This window comes from Trachypithecus francoisi, unplaced genomic scaffold (genome assembly GCF_009764315.1).
Source record: "Trachypithecus francoisi isolate TF-2019V2 unplaced genomic scaffold, Tfra_2.0 Contig01474, whole genome shotgun sequence".
NCBI lineage: Eukaryota > Metazoa > Chordata > Mammalia > Primates > Cercopithecidae > Trachypithecus > Trachypithecus francoisi.
Window position 1 is genome coordinate 16,364,749 of NW_022681435.1, and position 25,697 is coordinate 16,390,445.

Consider the following 25,697-nt stretch of genomic DNA (forward strand, 5'->3'; position numbering starts at 1 on the left):
GAAATTTAATTGACTCACAGTTCTGCATGGCTGAGGAAGCCTCAGGAAACAATCATGGCAGAAGGTACCTCTTCACAGGGCGGCAGGGGAGAGTGAACGCCAGCAGAGGCAATGCCAGATGTTTATAAAACCATCAGATCTCATGAGAACTCACTCAATGTTAGGAGAACAGGAAGGGGGAACTGCCCCCATGATTCTAATTACCTCCTCCCACAGGGTCCCTCCCAGGACACGTGGGGATTACAGAATTACAATTCAAGATGAGATTTGGGTTGGGACACAAAGACAAACCATATCACAGGGTGAGAATCAAAAAACTACCTATTGGGTACTATGCTCGCTACCTGGCTAACAAAATCACTTGTACACCAAACCCCAGTAGCACACAATTTACCCATGTAACAAACCTGCACGTGTACCCCCAACCCTAAAATAAAAGTTGAAAAGAAAAAAAAAAAAAACAGAAACTAATGAAAGATTACATGAAAAAAGAACAAGTCAATTAAAGAAAGCAAAGAAAAAGTATAGACATTTAAAACAGTATAAGTGATCATCAAACCTTGATAAATAAATTTTTTTAAAAAACTATGACGGGAAATGACTTTGCACCCATTAGGATGGTTACTATTTAAAAAAAAAGGCCGGGTGCAGTAGCTCACATTTGTAATCCCAGCACTTTGGGAGGCCGAGGCGAGCAGATCATGAGGTCAAGAGATGGAGACCATCCTAGCTAACATGGTAAAACCCCATCTCTACTAAAAATACAAAAATTAGCTGGGCATGGTGGTGCACACCTGTAGTCCCAGCTACTCAGGAGGCTGAGGCAGAAGAATCACTTGAACCAGGGAGGCGGAGGTTGCAGTGAGCCAAGATCATGCCATTGCACTCTAGCCTGGTGACAGAGCGAAACTCCATCTCAAAAAAAAAAAAAAAAAAAAATCCAGAAAGTAAGTATAGCCAAGGATGCAGAGAAACTGGAATCCTTGGACACTGCTGGTGGGAACATAAAACAGTACAGCCACTGTGGACAACAGTATGGCAATTCCTCAAAAATTAAACACAGAATTACCGTGTGATCTACCAATTCCACCTCTGGGTATATACACAATTACGAAAAGATGGGAACCACCCAAATGCCCATCAATGGACGAATGGATAAACAAAATGTAGTAGAGGATGAGTGTCCTTATCTGAAGTGCTTGGGACGAGAAGTGTTTCAGATTTTGAAATTATTTGGATTTCTTAATATCTGCATTATACTTTCCAGTTGAGCATCCCTAATCCGAAAATTCAGAACCGGAAATGCTCCAATGTGCATTTCCTTTAAGTGACATTTCGGCACTCAAAAAGTGTCAGATTGCAGAGCCTTTTGGATTTTGGATTTCCAGAATTGGGGTGTTCAATCCATCTAGACAGACAATAGATTATTATTTTTAAAAAGGAATGAAATGTTGATATGTTACAAAATGGATGAGCTTTGAGAACATTATATTAAGTGAAATAAGCCAGTAACAAAAAGACAAACGCTGTATGATTCCACTTATATGAGTTGCCCAGGGACGCCAAATTCATAGAGACAGAAAGTAGAAAGGCGGCTGTCAGGAGCTGGGAGAAGGGGAGAATGAGGAATTATTGTTTAATGACTATAAAGTTTCACTTTGGGAGATGGGTAATGGTGATGGTGGTACAACAATGTGAATGTACTTATGCCACTGAATTATACACTTAAACATAGTTAAAATGGTAAATTGTTTTTCTTTTTTCTTTTTTTTCAGAAATGAAGTCTCACCCTGTTGCCTAGGCTGGAGTGCAGTGGCATGATCACAGCTTACTGTAACCTCGACCTCCCAGGCTCAAGCAATCCTCCTGCCTCAGCCTCCCAAGTAGTTGGGACTACAGGCACATGCCACCATGCCCAGCTACCTTTTTTTTTTTTTTTTTTGGTAGAGATGGGATTTCCCTATGTTGCCTAGGCTGGTCTCAAACTCCTGGGCTCCAGTGATCCTCCTGCCTTGGCCTTCCCAAATGCTGGGATTACAAGCGTAAGCCACCACACCTGGCCTAAAATAAATTTTACGTTATATATATCACCATCAAAAAAAGGAAATTAGACAAAGCTGAGGAAAGAATTAGTGTTCTGAAAGGAAACCACTGAGAAATTCTACCCAAATAAAACCTAAAAAGATATGGAAAATATGAAAGAAGGCTTAAAAGACACAAAGGGTAAATTAAGAAGGTCCAACACAGGTATAATAAGAGTTCTACTTGGAGAAAACAGCAAGGATAAAGAGAAAAGCAATATTCAAAATAAGCATGACCAAGAAGTATACAGAAGTGAAGGCAGATTGAGTGTTCAAAGCAAAAAGCCCTAAGCAAGATAAATGGAAAATCATGTATGCATGGAGACACATTTTAATGAAACTGCAGGGCACCATAAAAAAGGAAAATATTTTAAAACAAACTAGAGAAAAAAAATTAAAAGATATTATAATTAACTGATATCAGACTTCTCAACAACGATATAATCCTAATAAGAATTAAGCAATACTGGCAAAGTACTAATAAAAACTAGCAGTCAACATGTATTGTATATGCAGTCAAATTACTATTCAAAATAAGGTGAAATCATGACATTTGCAAACATATGCACATAGTCACAGACTGTCACTGAAAATATTGAAAAACTTACTTCCATTAAAAGGAGACTGAACCTAAATATTTATCAATAAATAAAAGGAAGCATATTCAAACTTAATAGCAATTAAGGTGAATGAACTAGGTAAATCTCAAATCCTGCTATATATACGAATCATGCTATAGATAAAATTCTCCATATTATTTATTAAAGATACAGCTTTATAAAGAACATACACCAGCTGGATGGGAAGAATACACACCAGCTGTGTAAGAGTGGCTAGGCTATGTTGGTGGGAGAAGAGGAAGCAAAGAAGCTTCCTCTATAACTGGTATTTTTCTTTGAATAAAAATGAATCAGAAGTAAAAATGGCAAAATTTTTTATAAATTTTTGTAAAATAAATAAATTTATAAATAAATTTTTATAAATATACTTATTATAACCAAACAGTACTTACAAGAGTGTGAAATACAAAAGGACACCTTCAAGAGTACATAGGAATATATACACTTTTAAATACTGTCCTATGTACAGTGTTCTTTTCAATATTGAAATATTTAATATTCTATGCTGAAATATTTTATCATTTAAGAAGACAGAAAAATAAATGTTTCCAAAGAAAAGAAAAATAAAAAATAACATCAAGAAAACAGAAATAAAACCATAAAATCTAGGCCATAACAACCTACAAGGTTTCCTGGGCATAGAAATCACTTTTGAATACCTGGAAATCAATTTTCCTTATAATTTTTCCATCATTAATACAGCATAAATGTAATTCTTAATAAAACTTCAAATAAAGCAATTCAAACTGCTGGACTTACTAAGTTAAGAGAACGTAATAGTACAAATTTTCCAGAATTGACTAGTAATTATCATCTATTTTTATAGGATATAGTTCTTATATCTCATACAACAGGTCAAGTAATTTAAGTTTGAAGGCACAACAAGAGAGTCTACTATTTGTTCTCAAAAACAAAACACACAAGAAACAAAACCTCACCTTCGTGATTTCCAGACAGCAGTGGTAAGTTTCAGCTTTCACTTGTGGCAACGGGTGAGACAACATATGGAGAAGCACCTTCTGACTTTCTCCTTGTAGTAATGGACTGGCCTGCGCAGATTTCCAGCTGGTGAAAAAGTAAAACCACCAAGACATCTGAGGCAAGTAAGTTACTAAGCAAAAGACTGCAAAGCTAACTGGAAGGGATTTCTTCCTACTCCAATTCCTCAAACTGAGATCTTATTAAAAATAACCAATATTAGCAAGTACTTACCTAAGCACTTATTTGTTTCAGGGCAGAGGAGATTCTGTGTTTAAGAGTCTTTTTGAAAACCCAAAATGTCTTTAAAATCCCCTACTCAGTTGATGTTTATCACATCACAGAATTTATTCTTTCCAAAAGCAATAAAGACACTAAGTTCAAAACAGAAATTTGCTGATGTCCTCAAAATAAATTAACCAATACACAGCGTTTTCTAAAAATCCACAGAAGAAAAAGGTACAAAGTAATAAAAGTTACAAAACTCTCAAATTATTAAAACTATAAAGATAAATGAATGGCCGGGCGCAGTGGCTCAAGCCTGTAATCCCAGCACTTTGGGAGGCCAAGACGGGCGGATCACGAGGTCAGGAGATCGAGACCATCCTGGCTAACATGGTGAAACCCCGTCTCTACTAAAAAAAAATACAGGTATTGATGGAACGTACCTCAAAATAATAAGAGCTATTTATGACAAACCCACAGCTACTATCATACTGAATGGGCAAAAACTGGAAAAATTCCCTTTGAAAACTGGCACAAGACAGGGATGCCCTCTCTCACCACTCCTATTCAACATCGTGTTGGAAGTTCTGGCTAGGGCAATCAGGCAAGAGAAAGAAATCAAGGGTATCCAGTTAGGAAAAGAAGAAGTCAAATTGTCCCTGTTTGCAGATGACATGATTGTATATTTAGAAAACCCCATCGTCTCAGCCCAAAATCTCCTTAAGCTGATAAGCAACTTCAGCAAAGTCTCAGGATACAAAATTAATGTGCAAAAATCACAAGCATTCTTATACACCAGTAACAGACAAGCAGAGAGCCAAATCAGGAATGAACTTCCATTCACAATTGCTTCAAAGAGAATAAAATACCTAGGAATCCAGCTTACAAGGGATGTAAAGGACCTCTTCAAGGAGAACTACAAACCACTGCTCAGTGAAATCAAAGAGGACACAAACAAATGGAAGAACATACCATGCTCATGGATAGGAAGAATCAATATCGTGAAAATGGCCATACTGCCCAAGGTTATTTATAGATTCAATGCCATCCCCATCAAGCTACCAATGACTTTCTTCACAGAATTGGAAAAAACGGCTTTAAAGTTCATATGGAACCAAAAAAGAGCCCGCATTGCCAAGACAATCCTAAGTCAAAAGGACAAAGCTGGAGGCGTCACGCTACCTGACTTCAAACTATACTACAAGGCTACAGTAACCAAAACAGCATGGTACTGGTACCACAACAGAGATATAGACCAATGGAACAGAACAGAGTCCTCAGAAATAATACCACACATCTACAGCCATCTGATCTTTGACAAACCTGAGAGACACAAGAAATGGGGAAAGGATTCCCTATTTAATAAATGGTGCTGGGAAAATTGGCTAGCCATAAGTAGAAAGCTGAAACTGGATCCTTTCCTTACCCCTTATACGAAGATTAATTCAAGATGGATTAGAGACTTAAATGTTAGACCTAATACCATAAAAACCCTAGAAGAAAATCTAGGTAGTACCATTCAGGACATAGGCATGGGCAAGGACTTCATGTCTAAAACACCAAAAGCAACGGCAGCAAAAGCAAAAATTGACACATGGGATCTAATTAAACTAAGAGCTTTTGCACAGCAAAAGAAACTACCATCAGAGTGAACAGGCAACCTACAGAATGGGAGAACATTTTTGCAACCTACTCATCTGACAAAGGGCTAATATCCAGAATCTACAAAGAACTCAAACAAATATACAAGAAAAAAACAAACAACCCCATCAAAAAGTGGCAAAGGATATGAACAGACATTTCTCAAAAGAAGACATCCATACAGCCAACAGACACATGAAAAAATGCTCATCATCACTCGCCATCAGAGAAATGCAAATCAAAACCACAATGAGATACCATCTCACACCAGTTAGAATGGCAATCATTAAGAAGTCAGGAAACAACAGGTGTTGGAGAGGATGTGGAGAAATAGGAACACTTTTACACTGTTGGTGGGATTGTAAACTAGTTCAACCATTATGGAAAACAGTATGGCGATTCCTCAAGGATCTAGAACTAGATGTACCATATGACCCAGCCATCCCACTACTGGGTATATACCCAAAGGATTATAAATTACTCTACTACAAGACACATGCACACGTATGTTTATTGCGGCACTATTCACAATAGCAAAGACTTGGAATCAACCCAAATGTCCAACTGTGACAGACTGGATTAAGAAAATGTGGCACATATACACCATGGAATACTATGCAGCCATAAAAAAGGATGAGTTTGCGTCCTTTGTAGGGACATGGATGCAGCTGGAATCCATCATTCTTAGCAAACTATCACAAGAAGAGAAAACCAAACACCGCATGTTCTCACTCATAGGTGGGAACTGAATAATGAGATCACTTGGACTCGGGAAGGGGAACATCACACACTGGGGCCTATCATGGGGAGGGGGGAGGAGGGAGGGATTGCATTGGGGAGTTATACATGATATAAACGTCATGCACATGTACCCTAGAACTTAAAGTATAATAAAAAAAAAAAAAAAAAAAAAAAAAAACAAAAAAAAAAAAAAAAAAAATACAAAAAACTAGCCGGGCGGGGTGGTGGGCGCCTGTAGTCCCAGCTATCCAGAGGCTGAGGCAGGAGAATGGTGTAAACCCGGGAGGCGGAGCTTGCAGTGAGCTGAGATCCGGCCACTGAACTCCAACCGGGCGACAGAGCGAGACTCCGTCTCAAAAAAAAAAAAAAAAAATGAACAATGTGTGTGAACAGTCTGGATGGATACCAAAAACAAATGTATAAAAATCCAAAGATTATTCATTCTGATTGTGGGTATGACATTTTTGAAGTTAATCTTGAAAATAGCAGTTAAGTGTCCTAATGCAGCTGTACATATACCCTTTAAAAGTCAGACACGTATAAAAGCAATTAAACTAAAAAATAATAATAACAAAGACATAAGGTCAGCTTCACTTTCACTGTTTCTAAGTTTACACACACCCTAAGTGTCCAATAATAATATAATCACATTAAGAAAGAAAATATTACATCTTTGAACAAATGCTGATGATTTCCTTTATTAGGGGGAAATGCTGATGATAGGAAAAGCTACGCAAGGCTTGGTCTGCCAGCTCCACTAATTCTAAGAGATTCTTCTCTCCCTAAAAAAGAAGCAGAATGGAACAATAAATGTCAAGTTCATGTGCAATAAAATTCTTAACAGCTAACTAAGCAGCTTCAAGAAACTAGACCATTCAGAGACCATGAGATTCTTTACATCTGTTTATGTCCACTTGCTCATCAAGCAACCTAAAAATGTCAGCCTAGGTGGAGAAATGTATGAAAATTCCCTAGCTAAATGCCACATGAGACTTTCTATTATTTAACTCTGAGTAAGCTTAAAGTTACAATCAAACTGCCTGGTTCGTTGATTACTTCTTTGTAGCTCCACCTCCCCTAATAAAAGTAGGGCTGATGTATTTATTATAAACCTGCCTCTTGTAACAGCCTGACCACTAGGAACATACAGGACATTCAACACATGTGATTAACTGACCATGAAAAATGCCACAGAGGCCAGACACAGTGGCTCATGCCTGTAGTCCCAGCACTTTGGGAGGCAGAGGCGGGCAGATCACTTGAGGTCAGGAGTTCAAGACTAGCCTGGCCAACATGGCGAAACCCCGTCTCTACTAAAAATACAAAAAATCAGCTGGTTGTGGTGGCACGCGCCTGTAATCTCAGCTACTTGGGAGGCTCAGGTGGGAGGTGGAGGTTGCAGTGAGCCAAGACTGCACCACTGCACTCCAGCCTGGGAAACAGAGTGAGACTCAGGTCTCAAAAAAAAAAAAAAAAGCCACAGAAATACTTCAACTTAAAGACACAATTCAAAATTCTATCACAGAGAAAACAAGAAGCCAGGGGTACTAACATGTGGCAAAAGGAAAGGAAAAAAAAATAAACTATAGCAGTAAATAAGAAAAATTATAAATATCAAGTTCAAGGCCAGGCTTAGTGGTTAACACCTTTAATCCTAGAATTTTGGGAGACTAAGGTGGGATGACGGCTTGAGGCCAGGAGTTCAAAACCAGCGTGGACAACACAGTGAGACCTCATCTCTATAAAACAGTTTAAAAATTAGCCAGGTGTGGTAGCATGTGCCTATAGTACTAGTTGCTTGGGAGGCTGAGGCAGATGGATTGCTGGAGCCCAAGAGATCAAGACTATAGCCTAGGCAACAGAGGAGGCTGTCAAAATAAAAATAAAAAAATTTCAAAGAAAATAAATAGGTTCAGATAGATTCTACTGTAGGCGCCAAAATGAATAAGAATTTTATCCCTAATTCCTCAAGGTCTTCAGGATCCATGTCCTTATTTTCAAACAAGAAACAACTATTGTATCAAAGTCTGTCTCTAAGAGCCATTAACCCTTTCATTGATAACATACTAATATTCTAATAGTATTTTTAAAAGGGATAAATACTGACACATAATTATTGCTGTAACACTGCCGTAAAGTCATCCTAATACATTATAAACAATGTAGTTCGGCCGGGCGCGGTGGCTCAAGCCTGTAATCCCAGCACTTTGGGAGGCCGAGACGGGCGGATCACGAGGTCAGGAGATCGAGACCATCCTGGCGAACACTGTGAAACCCCGTCTCTACTAAAAAATACAAAAAACTAGCCGGGCGAGGTGGCGGGCGTCTGTAGTCCCAGCTACTCGGGAGGCTGAGGCAGGAGAATGGCGTGAACCCGGGAGGCGGAGCTTGCAGTGAGCTGAGATCCGGCCACTGCACTCCAGCCCCGGCGACAGAGCAAGACTCCGTCTCAAAAAAAAAAAACAAAAAAAAAAAAACAATGTAGTTCATGACTGTACTTAATATTTTTTAAAAATCAGGCTTTATATATAAGTATCTATAAAATATTAAGGCAAAAACATGTCTACAAGCACTAAAATAGTCCTTATAACTCTGGTTACATCAACTGTCATTCATTTCATATCAGTAAGTCACTTCATAGAGGTACTCATTATTAAATATCAAGACATTTGTAACAACCACTGCTTTTTTGTAAATCACTGATATTAGAAATATACACCATTAATCTAAAGTCTTTGTTTTACTTCTATACACATCATACCCTTACTTTAACCTGTTAAATAACAGGTTATTTATAACTGACCCACTCAGGAATAATGTATCCCTCCTGTGACAATTCAATGATATGTCCATCAATTTGAAAAGTACAGATTACATTTTCTAAATATGTCAAAGGGATTTAAAAGAGATATTAATCAAAACTTTTTACCTCCTTCTCAAGATCAGACAGGAAGTTACAGGTGCACTCAATTGAATAAACGGCCTCTGCAGTTCGTTTATAAATACTGTAGTTTTCAGAATTCAGCTGTTCCAAATAGGCCACAACAGCTTCATGAATATTTGGATATTCCAAAGAAACAGGCATGTCCAAAGAAAGGAGAAATAATGCTGTTGACATCGGCTCTGGTAAAAACTCGCTTGCCTTGATGAATTAAAAATAAATAAATAAATAAAACTTTGTTTAAAAAAAAACTTATTTTAGAGAAACATGGTGGGTTATAGTCTTAATCTAACTCAACTTCCTTTTTTGCAATTCTTTGTCAAAAAATTGAATCTTTTTCCAAAGAAAATCTCATTTCCCAACACATCATTTACCTCTACCTCTTTGTCTTTGCTCAATACAAAATGTCTAAAGTCCAAGTATCAACTCTTTCTCAAAGCCCAGAATACTACTTTCTTCTCCCCCAAACGAATTTCTTCTCTCCCTGAGCCCTATGCCTTGTATATACCTTTGCTATTGAACTAAGGCATGAGGCCTTTTTCTCTAAGTATTTTCTGTACATGTACACAAATCTCCACAATAACCGATTAAAATGAACCATAGCTGAACATGACAGAGCTTATTAATGACATATTAATAACATGAAATTAAGTATAGCTACAGATTGATTTGAACAGAAATGGATTTTTTTCTTTGGTTTTGCCTTTTAGAGGGGATAGCGGAAATTCAATATAATATTTTAAATAGTTCTAAAATATTCACAGAAGATAGCCCCTTAATTAGTATAAAATCAATTTCCCCAAATGAAATATTATACACATTATAATCTTAAATCAATAGATTTAAAACTGAAAGAACTATGGTTTTTTAAAAAATGGTTCTAGTTTTGTGACAGGATTATAAATATAAAGAAATAAAAAGGACTAAAAATTCGATGTTCAGAGAAAATCTCTTGACAAGGCTCAGTATTAAGGTTGAAAAGCTGCCCTTGCAAAAGTGGGTTTGGTCATTATTTATTTCATGGATAACCTATTTCAAGGATAATCATTAACTACCTGAAAGTCTAAGAGCTGAATCAGCTAAACAAAAATACCTTTAAATGAATATAGTTGCTAAATGAAGATCAGAAACTACAAAAATCAAAATTTTAGATTACACAGACACGACAAACCTCCAGATTAGTAAAACAGCAGCTATTAGAAAGTAAAGAGAAATTTCATTATTCTGTGAAGGGGTGGGGGGGAGGAGGAAAAACAGAAACTCAGTTACCTCCTCACCTATTACTCTCTCACTCAGCGAATATTAATTGGGCCTTACTGTGTTCCTCTACTATATGCTAGGCACCTCTCCAGTCCTGGGAACCCAGCAGAGAGCAAAATAAAACCTCTGCCTGCATGAAGCTCACATCCCACTGAAGAAAGTAGAGCGTAAATCAATAAACTTCCTAAGATGTTAGGTGTGGTTAAAAAGTGTTTTAAAACAGGATGGGAAAGATGGAGAGGAACAGAGAAGTAATGTGGAGTGGAGGCAGGGAAATGCTACTTCTCCAAAGTAGTAGGGGAAGGCCTTGCTAATAAGGTGACATTTAAGTAGGGCCCTGGAAGGGTCAGGAGCCATGTGACTATCTGAGGGAAAGCATTTATAGAAGAGGGAAGAGCAATTACAAAAGCTATATTTGGTAGCAAGGAAGCCAGTGTAGCTGGTTCTGAGGGATGGAGTCAGAAAGGAGAGGTGGGCCAGATGACCTGAGGCTTTGGGTCATCAGAAGGACTTGTCCTCTGCTGGAAGCCACTGGAACATTTTAAACAAGTATCAAAATTGGTCTGTAGAAAACAGATGATAATGTGCAAAAGTGGAAGCTAAGAGAAAGAGGACTTTACTGCAGCAATCCAGGCAGGATAGAATGGTGGGCTTAACTCAGGTATTTCAGATTCTGTATAGGTATTCAAGGGAGAAATGACAAATTTTGCTAAGGGATTATATCTACATACGAGCAAAAGAAAGGAATCAAGGCTGACTCTAAGGTTTTTGCCTGATCAACGATCAACTTGCACAACAAAGTTGCCATTTACTGAGACAGGCAAGACTATAGGAAGAACATATTTGGAAGGGGAAGCAAAGAATGAAGTTTGGGACATGTTCAGCTGGAGACATTTATTGTCATCCAAGTGAAGACATCAAAAAGGACACTGGGTATAGACAAGTTCAGAGTTTAGGTTATATGTCTGGTCTGGAAGTATAAATTTGGAAGGCATCAACAAATAGATGGCATTTAATAATCACAAATGGGATGTATTTCTTGAGGGCTACAGTCAGTCCCGGGGTTCTACTCCTAAAGAGTTAGGAAGATGAGGAGAAATTAGCAAAGGCGATTTAATGAGTTGGGTACTGTGCTAAGAGAGTAAATCCTAGTGGATCTAACTCTAAAGGCACTGCGTTCTAGTGTAAGAGAGTTCTGACTCTAGTCAGAAAAATAATAGCTGCTGTGAGAATTAAACAAGCATTAAGCAGAGTGTATGGCATATAGCACTCAATAAATATTAATTTCCTTTTCTCGCTTCACCACAAAGGAATTCCAACATTTCACCCTGCATACTCGTATTTAAAACTCTCGCTATCTCAACAACTCAAAGCCCCATGCTAATGTCATCAGCTAATCCTTACATGGCCCAATGGACTAATCACAATTTACACCCCCAATCTAAGATAGCTGTGCTGCATATATAAGCATTAGTCACATGGCATCGGAACTAAAAGTGAAGATGTTTCAGTTTAAATCCATCACCCCTATTAGATAAAAAATAATCAGCAACATCATCTCATGTACATTGAGAGGAGGGGCTATAAATGTTTCCTCTAAACCTAGCCACTCAGTAGCCATAGCATAATTCTATGAGTTTGTTAGAAATGCCAGCTCTCAGGCCCTACCCTTTACCTGATGAATCAGAATATGCAAGATGTGATTAAGAATATCTCTAAGCGATCTGTTTGCACATTACCCTTTGAAAAGCACTGCTCTCAGTCACTCAACTGGCTTCACTAGGTCATTAGATCTTTTTATACACCTCCCTGAAAAGCTAAAGATCTTGTGTTAGGCCGGGCGCGGAGGCTCAAGCCTGTAATCCCAGCACTTTGGGAGGCCGAGACGGGCGGATCACAAAGTCAGGAGATCGAGACCATCCTGGCTAACTCGGTGAAACCCCGTCTCTACTAAAAAATACAAAAAACTAGCCGGGTGAGGTAGCGGGCGCCTGTAGTCCCAGCTACTCGGGAGGCTGAGGCAGGAGAATGGCGTTCTTCCTTACGCTGGGTGAGCATCAGTAGCTAAGGAAGAGTAACAGCAGTTTCTAGGATGCTCTATGCTTCTGCTTCCAGAACAGAGCTAGTACTTTTACCTCTTACTTCCCAGATGTCTCCCCAAACGAAATTACCTTCATTTGTTTTACCAACCACAATATTTGTCACAAGATTACCAACCTATCATTGTAACCTATACATGAGCGTTCTCCAAAATCATTTAAAATCAACAAATATCAGTCTCAAAACAGGACATTTTGTCAAACTCAGGAAATCTCTACATAGATTCATATTTATTTTCCAACATTCAAATTACCTATTCGGTCAGTGGCAACTCAAAAAAACCACTTTAAAGGCAGAGTCCAAATTCTACTTCAATTGTTTTGTTAGTGCGCTAGCAACAGACAGAGGGCAGCAGAACCTTACATTTATATAAACCAAAGAAGAAATTTAACAGCAATGAAATAACATTTTTGTTTAGATCTCACTTTAAAGTACTTAGTCGTGGCCGGGAGCGGTGGCTCAAGCCTGTAATCCCAGCACTTTGGGAGGCCGAGACGGGCGGATCACGAGGTCAGGAGATCGAGACCATCCTGGCTAACACGGTGAAACCCCGTCTCTACTAAAAAATACAAAAAACTAGCCGGACGAGGTGGCAGGCGCCCGTAGTCCCAGCTACTCGGGAGGCTGAGGCAGGAGAATGGCGGGAACCCGGGAGGTGGAGTTTGCAGTGAGCCGAGATCCGGCCACTGCACTCCAGCCTGGGCGACAGAGCGAGACTCCGCCTCAAAAAAAAAAAAAAAAAAAAAAACAAATAAAGTACTTAGTCAATTAATCAAAACAAATATAATCATCTAAAAACAAATACCTTAATTACAATCTCCCACAATGATCAAAGTTGTTTTAATAAAGTTCCAAGTTAAATATTTAAAATAACTACCAAAAATTAGATATTGATTTGTTTTTAAAAATGGAAACAATACAACAATAACTACCTTTTCTTGAAAAAAAAAAAAAAGCATGGAAAATTAACTTTACATTATTCTAGCACTAAGTAAAATTATTGATTTCTATTTTGGTTCTTGTCCAAATAAGCACTTGATGAAAAAATACAATCAAAAATAAACTACATGATGCAACTGACAGGATAAGTTTTCCATCAATACTTCAACCCATAGACAGATTGATCATTTGCAATACTTAATAACAAGCAATTGTAGCACCACTAATTTTTCAGTTATATAATATTAAGGAAGACACCCATATTTTAAATTCAATTCCTGTCTTAAGAGACTGGAATTTTTCCATTCTTAATGCTTATGCCTTGAAAAATTGTCACTCTCCAAAACAAAAAAGGACTGCAGAAACATAATGACTAGTGAATACAAGTTAGAAATTAAAAGGAACACAAGTGATGTTATTTTCCTTAAAGCAAAATACTGTATTTAAAATGTAATCGTTTTCCTGGATCATCATACATTGTGTATATAAGTGATACTTAGAAAATGGACTTTGGGCCAGGCGCAGTGGCTCACGCCTGTAATCCCAGTACTTTGGGAGGCCAAGACAGGCAGAACACGAGGTCAAGAGATCGAGACCATCCTGGCCAACATGGTGAAACCCCATCTCTACTAAAAATACAAAAATTAGCCAGGCGTGGTGGAGGGCACCTGCAATCCCAGCTACTCAGGAGGCTGAGGCAGGAGAATCGCTTGAACCCAGGAGGCAGAGGTTGCAGTGAGCGGAGATCACGCCACTGAACTCCAGCCTGGCGACAGAGCGAGACTCCACCTCAAAAAAAAAAAAGAAAATAGAGTTTGGACTATATGCTCTACAGAATTCTAGGAAACAAAGCCGCAAATGTTTAATAACTAAGGGCAACAAAGAGGCATAAGGAATAGTTTTCTAGTTTTCATAATTTCTCCCACACCTGCATTTTAGTGTGCCACTCCTTTGTCTTTGTAATAAGAACACCACAAAACACTGATGTCTGAATGATCTGAGATACTTTTACCACTAACATTCAAATTCAGAGATAACCTCACATTTAAAAATACAGTCAGTAAGAATATTTTAAAGAAATATTTACACATATTAAAATCACCTTTAACAGACTTTATACAATGGAATATTTTGTAATAAAAGTTAAATTAATGCTATAAGCAACAATAGTTATGAACCTCGAAAAGGAGCTGAGAGAGTACCTACTTTATAAATTCATTTAAACAACATTCAAAACAGGCCAATTGATCTACAGTGACTGAAGTCAGAAAGCAGTGTGGCTCAGAGAAAGAGGGAGAGGTAACAGATGGGAAGGGGCCTTTGGAATGCTGGTAACATTCTATTTTCTGTTATGAGGGTGGTCACTTTTTAAAGACAGATACATTCACTTAAGCAGAAAAAGCACGGAACTATGTACTTTTCGGAATGTATATGAAAGTTTAAAAAAAAAAAAAAAAGCCTTTACAGATTTAATGTATTTTTCCTGACAGCATTTTTAAAATAATTTAAAAATTTAAGTGTTCTGATTAAACTAACAGTGCACAATTTCAGAAACTGTGATTAGCAAACACACAGAAGAGACACCAGCCTTGAGCACTTTCTTTTTTTTTTTTTTTTTTGAGGCGGAGTCTCGCTCTGTCGCCCAGGCTGGAGTGCAGTGGCCAGATCTCAGCTCACTGCAAGCTCCGCCTCCCGGGTTTACGCCATTCTCCTGCCTCAGCCTCCCGAGTAGCTGGGACTACAGGCGCCCGCCACGTCGCCCGGCTAGTTTTTGTATTTTTAGTAGAGACGGGGTTTCACCGTGTTAGCCAGGATGGTCTCGATCTCCTGACCTCGTGATCCGCCCGTCTCGGCCTCCCAAAGTGCTGGGATTACAGGCTTGAGCCACCGCGCCCGGCCGAGCACTTTCAAACAGTGCTTCTTTTTAATAATTTCCCCGCCATATATTCTCACAATTATCTTTTCCATGTACTACTCTTTTTATCCATTCTTTAGCTAAAAACAATAAAACCTGTGAAACTATAATATTTTTAAATTATGCTTTTTATAATAAAGGCACATGTTTAAGCATTCAGCCTTTGATCTAGTAATGCCCTTAATAGGAATGTAAGAATCCAAAATATGAGTAAACATGTGTAAGTAACAATTCAACATAGTGTTATTTATCAAAATACCAAAAAAAGAAAAAAAGAAATGTAAAAGCTTAATTTCTGGAGTCCTTGTGGAAATCATAGAACATCTTTCTGGTAAAATATTAGCAGCCATTAAAATTTATGAAGTGTTTAGTTACCAGAAAATGTATGTTAGATAATAAGAAATGGTTTTTTTTAAAAAAAAAAAAAGAATCAATAGGCTGGTACAGTAGCTCATGCCAGTACTCCTAGCACTTTGGGAGGCCGAGGTGGGTGGATCACCTGAGGTCAGGAGTTCAAGATCAGCCTGGCCAACATGGCGAAACCCCATCTCTACTAAAAAAATACAAAAATTAGCCGAGTGTGTGGTGGCTCACACCTGTAAACCCAGCTACTTGGGAGGCTGAGAAAGGAGAATCACTTGAACCTGGAAGGTGGAGGTTGCAGTGAGCCAAAAAAGTGCCACTGCACTCCAGCCTGGGTGACAGTGAGACTCTGTCTCAAAAACAAAAACAAAAAAATAAAAAATAAATAAATAACTTCTATGGATGCTGTCAATTGGACTCAAAGCAGAAAAGAAAAAAGCCTCAAAACTAACTTGAAATTATGAATGAATTTTTATTCTTCATACATCAAAATGTTTTTTAAATCAACATCTTATTTTCTGAATAAAAGTTAAAAACTGAAAACACCAAAGTTAAGAAAAGAAAGGGCTAGGTAAAATAGAAAAGTAGGAAAAAAAAAAGTACTAGAATAAAGACTGGCACAAAAGATAGTTTATTGCTATCATGGGCAGAAAAGCAGCTTTGTGAAAGACACCTAAAGCAACACGTTAATCAAAAAAACAACTTTCAAAAGACATACTAAGGTATGAAATCATATATTACGTAACTCAAACTACAAATATGTTTAGACATAAAACAAGTTACCAAATATTAACTAGGTGAATCAAATAAAAACCAGGATATTTAATCCTACCAAAGATATATTCTGAAATTCTTTTGATCAGGTGCTAAAATAAAAATATTAAGCAATTAAGTTGCTGGCAGAAAGGAAAGAGAAACACATGTGACCAAAAAAAAAAAAAATTCCCTTAAGTTACTAAAATATACCACACACCAGTAATTTACATTAAATACAACAAATACAATAGGAGAGTCCTCAGAAATCAACTTCATCAACACTTAGAAATTAAAGCCCTGCTAAAACTAGCCGGGCGAAGTGGCGGGCGCCCGTAGTCCCAGCTACTCGGGAGGCTGAGGCAGGAGAATGGCGTAAACCTGGGAGGCGGAGCTTGCAGTAAGCTGAGATCCAGTCACACTCCAGCCTGGACGACAGAGCCAGACTCCGTCTCAAAAAAAGAAAAGAAACTAAAGCACTGCTAACACTATTTTTAATAGATAAAACAAGAAAAAGAAAAGGTTCCATGACATTAAGATACGCTAACTACAAAATAATTTCTAAAGCAGTAATGGAAACTATTGTTTGTATTCTATGTGTCAAGGAACTTGGGAAATAGTGAATAAGTAGAGAACTCTGACAACGTGTAGCTAGCTGAAGAGAATGAAAGGATACTCTTGATATTAATGGTAAGAACCAAGACACACACTGCAGAGATAAGATCAGTAGGCTTTCAATGCCCTCCAATCAATTAAAAGATACCTCAAGTGTACCAATTATATATGTATATATGTATGGAAAAATGTATTCGTATAGAAGACATAATCTCTTCCCTCAAGTGATCCCAAAGTTATTAAAGAAATGAAACCAAGTGAGTCAAACATATACATATAGATGTATATGTTATTTGGTTTCATTTCTTTAACAACTTTGGGATGTTATTTGGTTTCATTTCTTCAATAACTTTAGGATCACTTGAGGGAAGAGATGATGTCTTCTATACGAATACATATACGTATATGTATATGTACAGATAACAGCAAGCCTTGTCTTTTACAAAACTAAGTTCTACAAGGCCAGGGAATAATTCTAACCTATTCAGTTTTACATCCAGCAAGTAATACTGCTAGCCCACTGTGGGCAATCAATAAATTTTTCACTGAATGAACAAGGAATAAACAAACAAATGTACAGACTGCAATAAAACATATGCAATAAAAACAACAGCAAGATTAAAAAATAATTTCCCATCAAATGTTTTGTCAAAATTGTTCAAAATGTTAGCCATTTCTCAATTTCTACATTTCCCATATAATCTGTTACACTTATTTTGAAAATGGCCTAAAGCACAATACCTTCATACCATGAAAAGAGCAGAAGAAATTTACAACAGAGCATTTATTTAGAATAGTCAGTAAATTCCAAATGAGCGGCATTACCTGCCTTACCTTTTCTTTTTTTTTTTTTTTTTTTTTTGAGACGGAGTCTTGCTCTGCCACCCAGGCTGGAGTGCAGTGGCCGGATCTCAGCTCACTGCAAGCTCCGCCTCCCGGGTTCCCGCCATTCTCCTGCCTCAGCCTCCCGAGTAGCTGGGACTACAGGCGCCCGCCTCGTCGCCCGGCTAGTTTTTTGTATTTTTAAGTAGAGACAGGGTTTCACCGTATTAGCCAGGATGGTCTCGATCTCCTGACCTCGTGATCCGCCCGTCTCGGCTTCCCAAAGCGCTGGGATTACAGGCTTGAGCCACCGCGCCCGGCCCTGCCTTACCTTTTCAACAGGGAGAAGCGTTTGTAGCAGTCGAACTGCAAACAGGGAAATGCTGATAAAGGCCATTCTGTGGTGCACAAGCATCACCTCTGGTTGCTCCGAACTGATACTACTTTTATGGTAGCACATGGTTTCTCCAAGGGCTCCCAACACCAGGAGTAGTTTCTCTTTCTGAAAACATTTACACAACACGAAACAGAAGAAAACAACCAATTTTACGGGCCAGTGTACAAAAGCCATGGAGAACAGTTTAAAATGTTATCATTATCATTAAATAGGAAAACAAACCAAAACAAAATGTATTCCTCTCTCTGAGAATTACCAATACCTGCTGACATAATTTAAAAAGCACAAAAGAATGATCAACAAACCACCTACATTTTAAAAATACAATAATCTGTAAGTATTTAATATGAATCTTAACTAACAATGAATAAGTATAAACAATAAAATACAAAAGGTAAATGAACCATAAATTCCTCCTAGTTTCTAGTGCTTAATTGATCCAATGTCGAACAATTAACACATAAACCCCTCGTTGAGTATTTCTTATGCTTACTATACGCCTAATACAGTGGCAGGCATAATGGAAAAAAAAAATGCATTAGTACAAGAGACATGATAATCCCTGTCCTCAAACTGATAACAACATTTCTAAAGAAATGAATCAAGGAAAGTCAAATAATTAAAAAGCAATTAAATATCAAATTGTATAAACTCTCTTTAGATAATAAGGTTTCAAGTGGAAAATGTTATGCCATCATAAATTTAAATAATTTACTACTTCAAGAGAAATCATATCTTTTAAACTAAAAGTTATACATTAAATATGAAGAAGAACCTACACATACTAGACTGACTTGTAAGTCACATCAATATAGACAAAGTATATCCCAGATATACTGATATGCCCCCATAAACTAGCGGGTAAAAGGACACCCTCAGTAAGACAAAAAAAAAAAAAAAAATGAAGTACTTACTTTCAATTTTCCATTGAAAACATATGAAAATAAGAATGAGAAATACCTGCAAACTAACAACAAAAATCTAATATATCAGAATTTTTTCAATTCAAGGATGACTATACAGGGAACAACTAAAAGGTATGAAGCCCAAAAATCACAAGTCATTGGCAAGGATATGGAAGAACTGGAACCCTGGTGCACTGCTGGAGGGAATGTAAAATGGTGCAGCCACTGTGGAAACCATAACGGGCAGTTCCTCAAAAAACACAGAATGATCATATGATCCAGCAAATTCCACTTCTGGGTATATACCCAAAAGAACTGAAAGCAGGGTCTCAAAAAGAGATGTCTACACACCCAAGTTAACAGCAGCACCATTCACAACAGCCAAAAGGTGGAAACAATGAAAGTGGCCAACGACCAATAAATGCAGAAATAAAATGTGGTATGTTGTATACACATACAAGAAAAGGAGGCCGGGCGCAACGGTTCACGCCTATAATCCCAAGGCAGGCACATCACGAGGTCAGGAGTTCAAGACCAGCCTGATCAACATGGTGAAACCCCATCTCTACCAAAAATACAAAAACTTGCTGGGCGTGGTGGGATGTGCCTGTAATTCCAGCTACTCAGGAGGCTGAGGCAGGAGAATCACTTGAACCCGGAAGGCAGAGGTTGCAGTGAGCCAAGATTGTACCACTGCACTCCAGCCTGGGCGACAGAGCAAGACTCCATCTCAAAAAGAAAAGAAAAGAAAAGAAAAAAGGGTGTTGAGCATTCAAAAGGAATTAAATTCTGATACATGCCACAACATGGGTGAACTTTTAAAACATAAAATAAAATAAGCCAAATACAAAAGTAAAATAAGCCAGACACAAAAAGACAAATACAGATTCTACTTATATGAGGTACCAGGGGCTGGGGATAGGCAGAATGAGGGGTTATTGTTTAATGGGTACAGAGATTTCATTTGAGATGATGAAAAAGTTGTGTAGATAATAATGGTTGTACAACAATGTCACCGCAGAAGTAAAAGGAAGACAAAATAATCCACGTAAGCAAAAAAAGGCAAAAACTTTTGAGAGTAGACCAAGCATAACTATACTATAAAAAGTTTAAATTTTCCTATAAATGAAACAATTTCATACTGAAGTAAAAAACAAAAAGTAAAAATTTATACATAAATCCTTAACTGTCATGGGATTAAGAGTAAAAAAAGAAAATAAAATTTTTTTAAAAATCTTTGTGAATAAAAGATTAAAATGAGTAGTAGAATTAAAACAAAAAATGTAAACAATATGATAGTGAATAATTTAGGGCAAAATAAATTAGAGCAACTTTCTACTGATGACATGTTTAACAATAAACACTCAATAAAAATGAGTCTGTGATCTGAATAACATAGAACATCAACAAAACATGTAATTGATATGGATTTACAGATTTTAACTTGGTCTTTTTGAATATAATTAAAATTAATAGCATAGACTTTGAACACTGCAAAGAATATAACTTCTCTTCAAGTTTCCAAAAAACAATGACAAAAATTAACTTTAAAAATACCACAAAGAAAACTCCAATGTATATTTAAGGCTATATTTCTCTGATCCCCAAGAAATAAAACTAAAAAGTAATAAATATTTAAACCAAAAGTAGAACAATCCTTACAAGATTAAAACAGAAAAAGTAAAACATCCTCATACAAATAACTACTGGTCTAGAGAAAACAAATTGGAAATACAGTGACAGTCTTATTATATTGACAGGCAATTAATTCCTCCATACAGTATTTCTCCATGAAAACAGTACTAAGAACAACATCTCTACATCTTTGATAATTTACAACTTAATTCAAAAAATATATTTAAGATCTCAGTATTGTAGGGCTTTTTTCTAAAAGTCTATTTACTTGTGAAATTGTTTAAAATAATCTTACTAATTCTAATGATGAATTGAGTACTTCTCAAAATATTACAAAAAGCAAGTACTTTAAGAATGAGTTTTACAGTTCTATTTCCAACATTTCTTGTAAGCAAAAAAAAAAAAAAAAAAGTGTTTTTTTTTTTGGTTTTGTTTTGTTTTTTAGGAAAGGATTGAAAAACAATAGTAACCAGCCGACATTTTTTAATTCTTTGAGCTAAAGATGTTTAAACAACAACCCTAAAGGAGTTGATGGGGGGAAAAGACCAGTCCTCACAGGATAGTCATAGTTTTTACAACAGAAGGTACAAAACTGAAATGCCAGGTTAGCAAAATTTCTTAAATATTACCAATAAAACAGATTTTTGTGTAAACATAACTTATACATTACCACTGCAATATACAATGGGTTGTGGATTCTACAAGGCATCTGGAGGAAGAGACTGCAGCAGGCTCTGCCCCTCACATGCTCCCAACGGTCCTTCCACACTGCAGCCAGTCACAGCTCCTCGTGCCAGTCTCATCAGGCACTTCCCTGATTCAAAGCAATCTCATCCTGCCTTCAGAGGAAAGGCAGGACTATTCTGCACCATGTCAAGAGATCCCTACCAGCAGACCCTCATTTATCCCACCAGTCTCTCTCCACTATCTGCACCTCACATTTCATGCTCTAGGTGCTTGTGTTCCATCTACCACCAGCCCCATCCTTTATCTGTGATCAGAACTATCCATGCCTCTTTGTCATGGCTCATGGTTCATTCTCACTCTCCGCCAGATTTAAAAACAAAAATGTTATTTTATTTGGTTGGCCAAATCCTACTTATAATTTAAAACTCAGTTCATTCAGATCTACAAAAAGCCCTCACTGAGGCCAGGCACAGTGGCTCATGCCTGTAATCCCAGCACTTTGAGAGGCTGAGGCAGGAGGATCACTTGAGCCCAGGAATTTGAGACCAGCCTGGCCAACATGGCTCAACCCAGCCTCTGCTAAAAATACAAAAATTAGCTGGGAGTGCTGGTACATGCCTGTAATCCTAGCTACTTGGGAGGCTGAGGCACTAGAGTTGCTTGAACCTGGGAGGCGGAGGTTGCAGTGAGTCAAGATCACGCCACTGCCCTCCAGCCTGGGCAACACAGTGAGACTCTGAGTCTGGGGAAGAAAAAAAAAAAAAAAGCCCTCGCTGGCATCCCAAGTTCATAGCTCATAGTGTTTTCAAAGCACCAATGGCAACAAAACATAATGGCTATAAATACAAAACCTCAAGTGACCCTGAAAAATAAATTGTGCCTCAGTTATGTAGTTTGCAGGGTCATGATAATTAAATGACTTCATAAATAGTGCTTAGTGTCTGATATATAGTAAGTGCTTTATTTAAACTACCTTAGTTTAAGTGTTATTCCTGTATGCTTATCTGTTTCACTAATGTCACATTAAAAGTATCTATCACCCACGGGCATAAAAAGCACTATAGCTTATTTGATACCCCAAGTGCCTAGCACACATTAATAATACGCAATCAAGAAATGTGAGTTAAAATAACTGTCCTCAGAATGGTGGCAGCAGCAGGGAACGTCTATGTAATTAGAGATCCCATTACCCCAGTTATCAATTCACAATCTGGTCCAAATATCCTTAATGAGCCCTTACTGGATACAAAGCCTTATCTTTAGTTTCTTTCACAATCCTCTTAGCCCATCCTGAAGTCCTACTAACATTCTAGAATTCTACCAACATGCCTTGATGTTGGAGTTACCAGTTCACAGCAGGTCAGATGGGAAAAGACTGCTTTCCAATGACTGCAATGACAGGAATGACACAGAAGAAATGCGGAAAAGAAACAGAATATAGACCTAAGAGTCTAGGTTATCTGGCAGGAGGTGAAGGCTACTTTCTCCTTGCATGTTGAACCTAACTTAGCATGTAAATAAAGAAAAAACAGACCTGATTTGATGACGGAGGACTAGGGGGAATGACATATGACATACTTTCGGTCAGCATAACTAATTTTGGTGAAAATATTTTTTATTTTATTTACTTCAAGTAATATAAAAGTATTCAATTAAGGGGGGAAATTGAAATTCCCTTCCATGCTGAGTTACAGAGTTCCAGACACGACTGATGCTACTGACATTAGCACTGTGTGGAAATACCTATAGATTTGATTATATATCCTCAGGTACTTAATTTCTAAATTGATAGCAACATTTATTATTTTGTTCCTTTAATGACTCAACAAAAACACTGCTTCTGTCTTTCTTTTGAAAATTGGCATAAGTATGAACATCAGGAAATTTTACTTGTTTGCTTCTTTTAAAATATAGCCAAAGAAAAGAGATATTTATTCTTTTTAAATAAGTAAATCAAATATAATTTCAAGTACTTCTGTTTTATTTAGCATTTCTAACATACCAACTGGCACTTGTACAACAGAATTAACCTTTAAAGTAAAAATAATTCATTGAATCATAAAGTACCAGCAGCCAAAAGTTAAAAGTGAATGACTAACTTTTACAGATAAATGTTCTGGCCAAGAAAATTTAAGTTAATTTCAGAAACAACTGATAAAGCATTCCTCACACTTCAAAAGAAAAATTTACTTGTTGAAAACTTCAATATGTGAAAAATCTCCTAAAAGTACTACAAAATAGTGTGATAACCTTAAGGACTAAAGAAAAACCAAGATTCAGAACTATTATCTGAAAATTAAAGACTTGAAAATATACTCATTTTATTTTATTTTATTTTATTTTGAGACGGAGTCTCGCAGTCGCCCAGGCTGGAGTGCAGTGGCCGGATCTCAGCTCACTGCAAGCTCCGCCTCCCGGGTTTACGCCATTCTCCTGCCTCAGCCTCCCGAGTAGCTGGGACTACAGGCGCCCGCCACCTCGCCCGGCTAGTTTTTTGTATTTTTTAGTAGAGACGGGGTTTCGCCGTGTTAGCCAGGATGGTCTCGATCTCCTGACCTCGCGATCCACCCATCTCGGCCTCCCAAAGTGCTGGGATTACAGGCTTGAGCCACCGCGCCCGGCCTATACTCTTTTTTTTTTGAGACGGAGTCTCGCTCTGTCGCCCGGGCTGGAGTGCAGTGGCCGGATCTCAGCTCACTGCAAGCTCCGCCTTCCGGGTTCACGACATTCTCCTGCCTCAGCCTCCCGAGTAGCTGGGACTACAGGCGCCCGCCACGTCGCCCGGCTAGTTTTTTGTATTTTTAGTAGAGACGGGGTTTCACAGTGTTAGCCAGGATGGTCTCGATCTCCTGACCTCGTGATCCGCCCGTCTCGGCCTCCCAAAGTGCTGGGATTACAGGCGTGAGCCACCGCGCCGGCCTTGTTTCTCTTTTTAAGAGGCTCATGTTACGAAAAAAATAAAAGCTTGGGTTTCTTTCTTATATAGGTATTGTTACTGTATAAATATCTGTACTTTTTTTTTTTTTTTTTGAGACGGAGTCTCGCTCTGCCGCCCAGGCTAGAGTGCAGTGGCCGGATCTCAGCTCACTGCAAGCTCCGCCTCCCGGGTTTACGCCATTCTCCTGCCTCAGCCTCCCGAGTAGCTGGGACTACAGGCGCCCGCCACCTCGCCCGGCTAGTTTTTTGTATTTTTTAGTAGAGACGGGGTTTCACCGTGTTAGCCAGGAGGGTCTCGATCTCCTGACCTCGTGATCCACCCGTCTCGGCCTCCCAAAGTGCTGGGATTACAGGCTTGAGCCACCGCGCCCGGCCATATCTGTACTTTTTTTTATGTTCAGACCTCTATTCACAAGGATTTCAGACAGCCTGTAAAAATGTTTAATTAAATATAGACTGACTTACATCAAAATAGCATAAAGAGAAAAAAACCTGGTAACTGTAAGAGTCAATATATACGTTTATGAGTAATAAATTTTGATTCTACTGCCTTGGTAAGGCAGCAAAAGGGGAGGGAGGGAGGGAGGGAGAGGCGAAGGAAGAAAGGGAGAGGAAGGAAGACCAGACATCAGGAATTCACATTAACAGAAGAGACAGAGTGCCAAATCGTCAAGGAAGGCAAGGTTATCAGATGGCAATTTCAAAATGAAAGATATAAAATGACAAATGATTTATGATATTTTGAAATGTTAAAAAAGATATGGCTTCCAGTTACATGGAGACATACTCTGGTATTCCACAGATCTCTTAAATATTATGTTGTAATATAACATTCCTAAGGCTACTACTGTACACGTGTTAATTATTCATGCAAAATATTACTTATCAAAACACTTCTTGCAAAAAAAAAAAATGTAATGCCATGTTTTCTAAAATTATCTACTCTACTGAAATACAAACAGCAAAAAACAAGGTATCCTGATCTGTCCACACTTTGAATGATTAGAATATTCTAAAGTTGATCCAGAATTTTCACTCTAGATAAATGTACATTTAAGACCCTAATAACTCACAGATAGGCCAGTTGCTTAAATGACCTAATTTCAAAATTTATGTAAAACTTCAATTCTGGCCATGAAATA

At 37.9% G+C, this 25,697-nt stretch overlaps 1 protein-coding gene across 4 annotated transcripts in view; it reads right to left on the reverse strand.

Moving 5' to 3' along the window:
- RTTN (rotatin) overlaps nt 1-25,697 on the reverse strand; it is a 209,492-nt gene that overhangs the window by 156,616 nt on the left and 27,179 nt on the right. For all 4 annotated transcript variants that reach the window (XM_033175487.1, XM_033175496.1, XM_033175515.1 and 1 more), the window contains 4 exons: nt 18,326-18,496; nt 9,216-9,428; nt 6,956-7,068; nt 3,640-3,766 (listed from right to left, as the gene is read on the reverse strand). In XM_033175487.1, the coding sequence (XP_033031378.1) occupies nt 3,640-3,766; nt 6,956-7,068; nt 9,216-9,428; nt 18,326-18,496 (624 nt within the window). The remainder of the gene's footprint in view (nt 1-3,639; nt 3,767-6,955; nt 7,069-9,215; nt 9,429-18,325; nt 18,497-25,697) is intronic.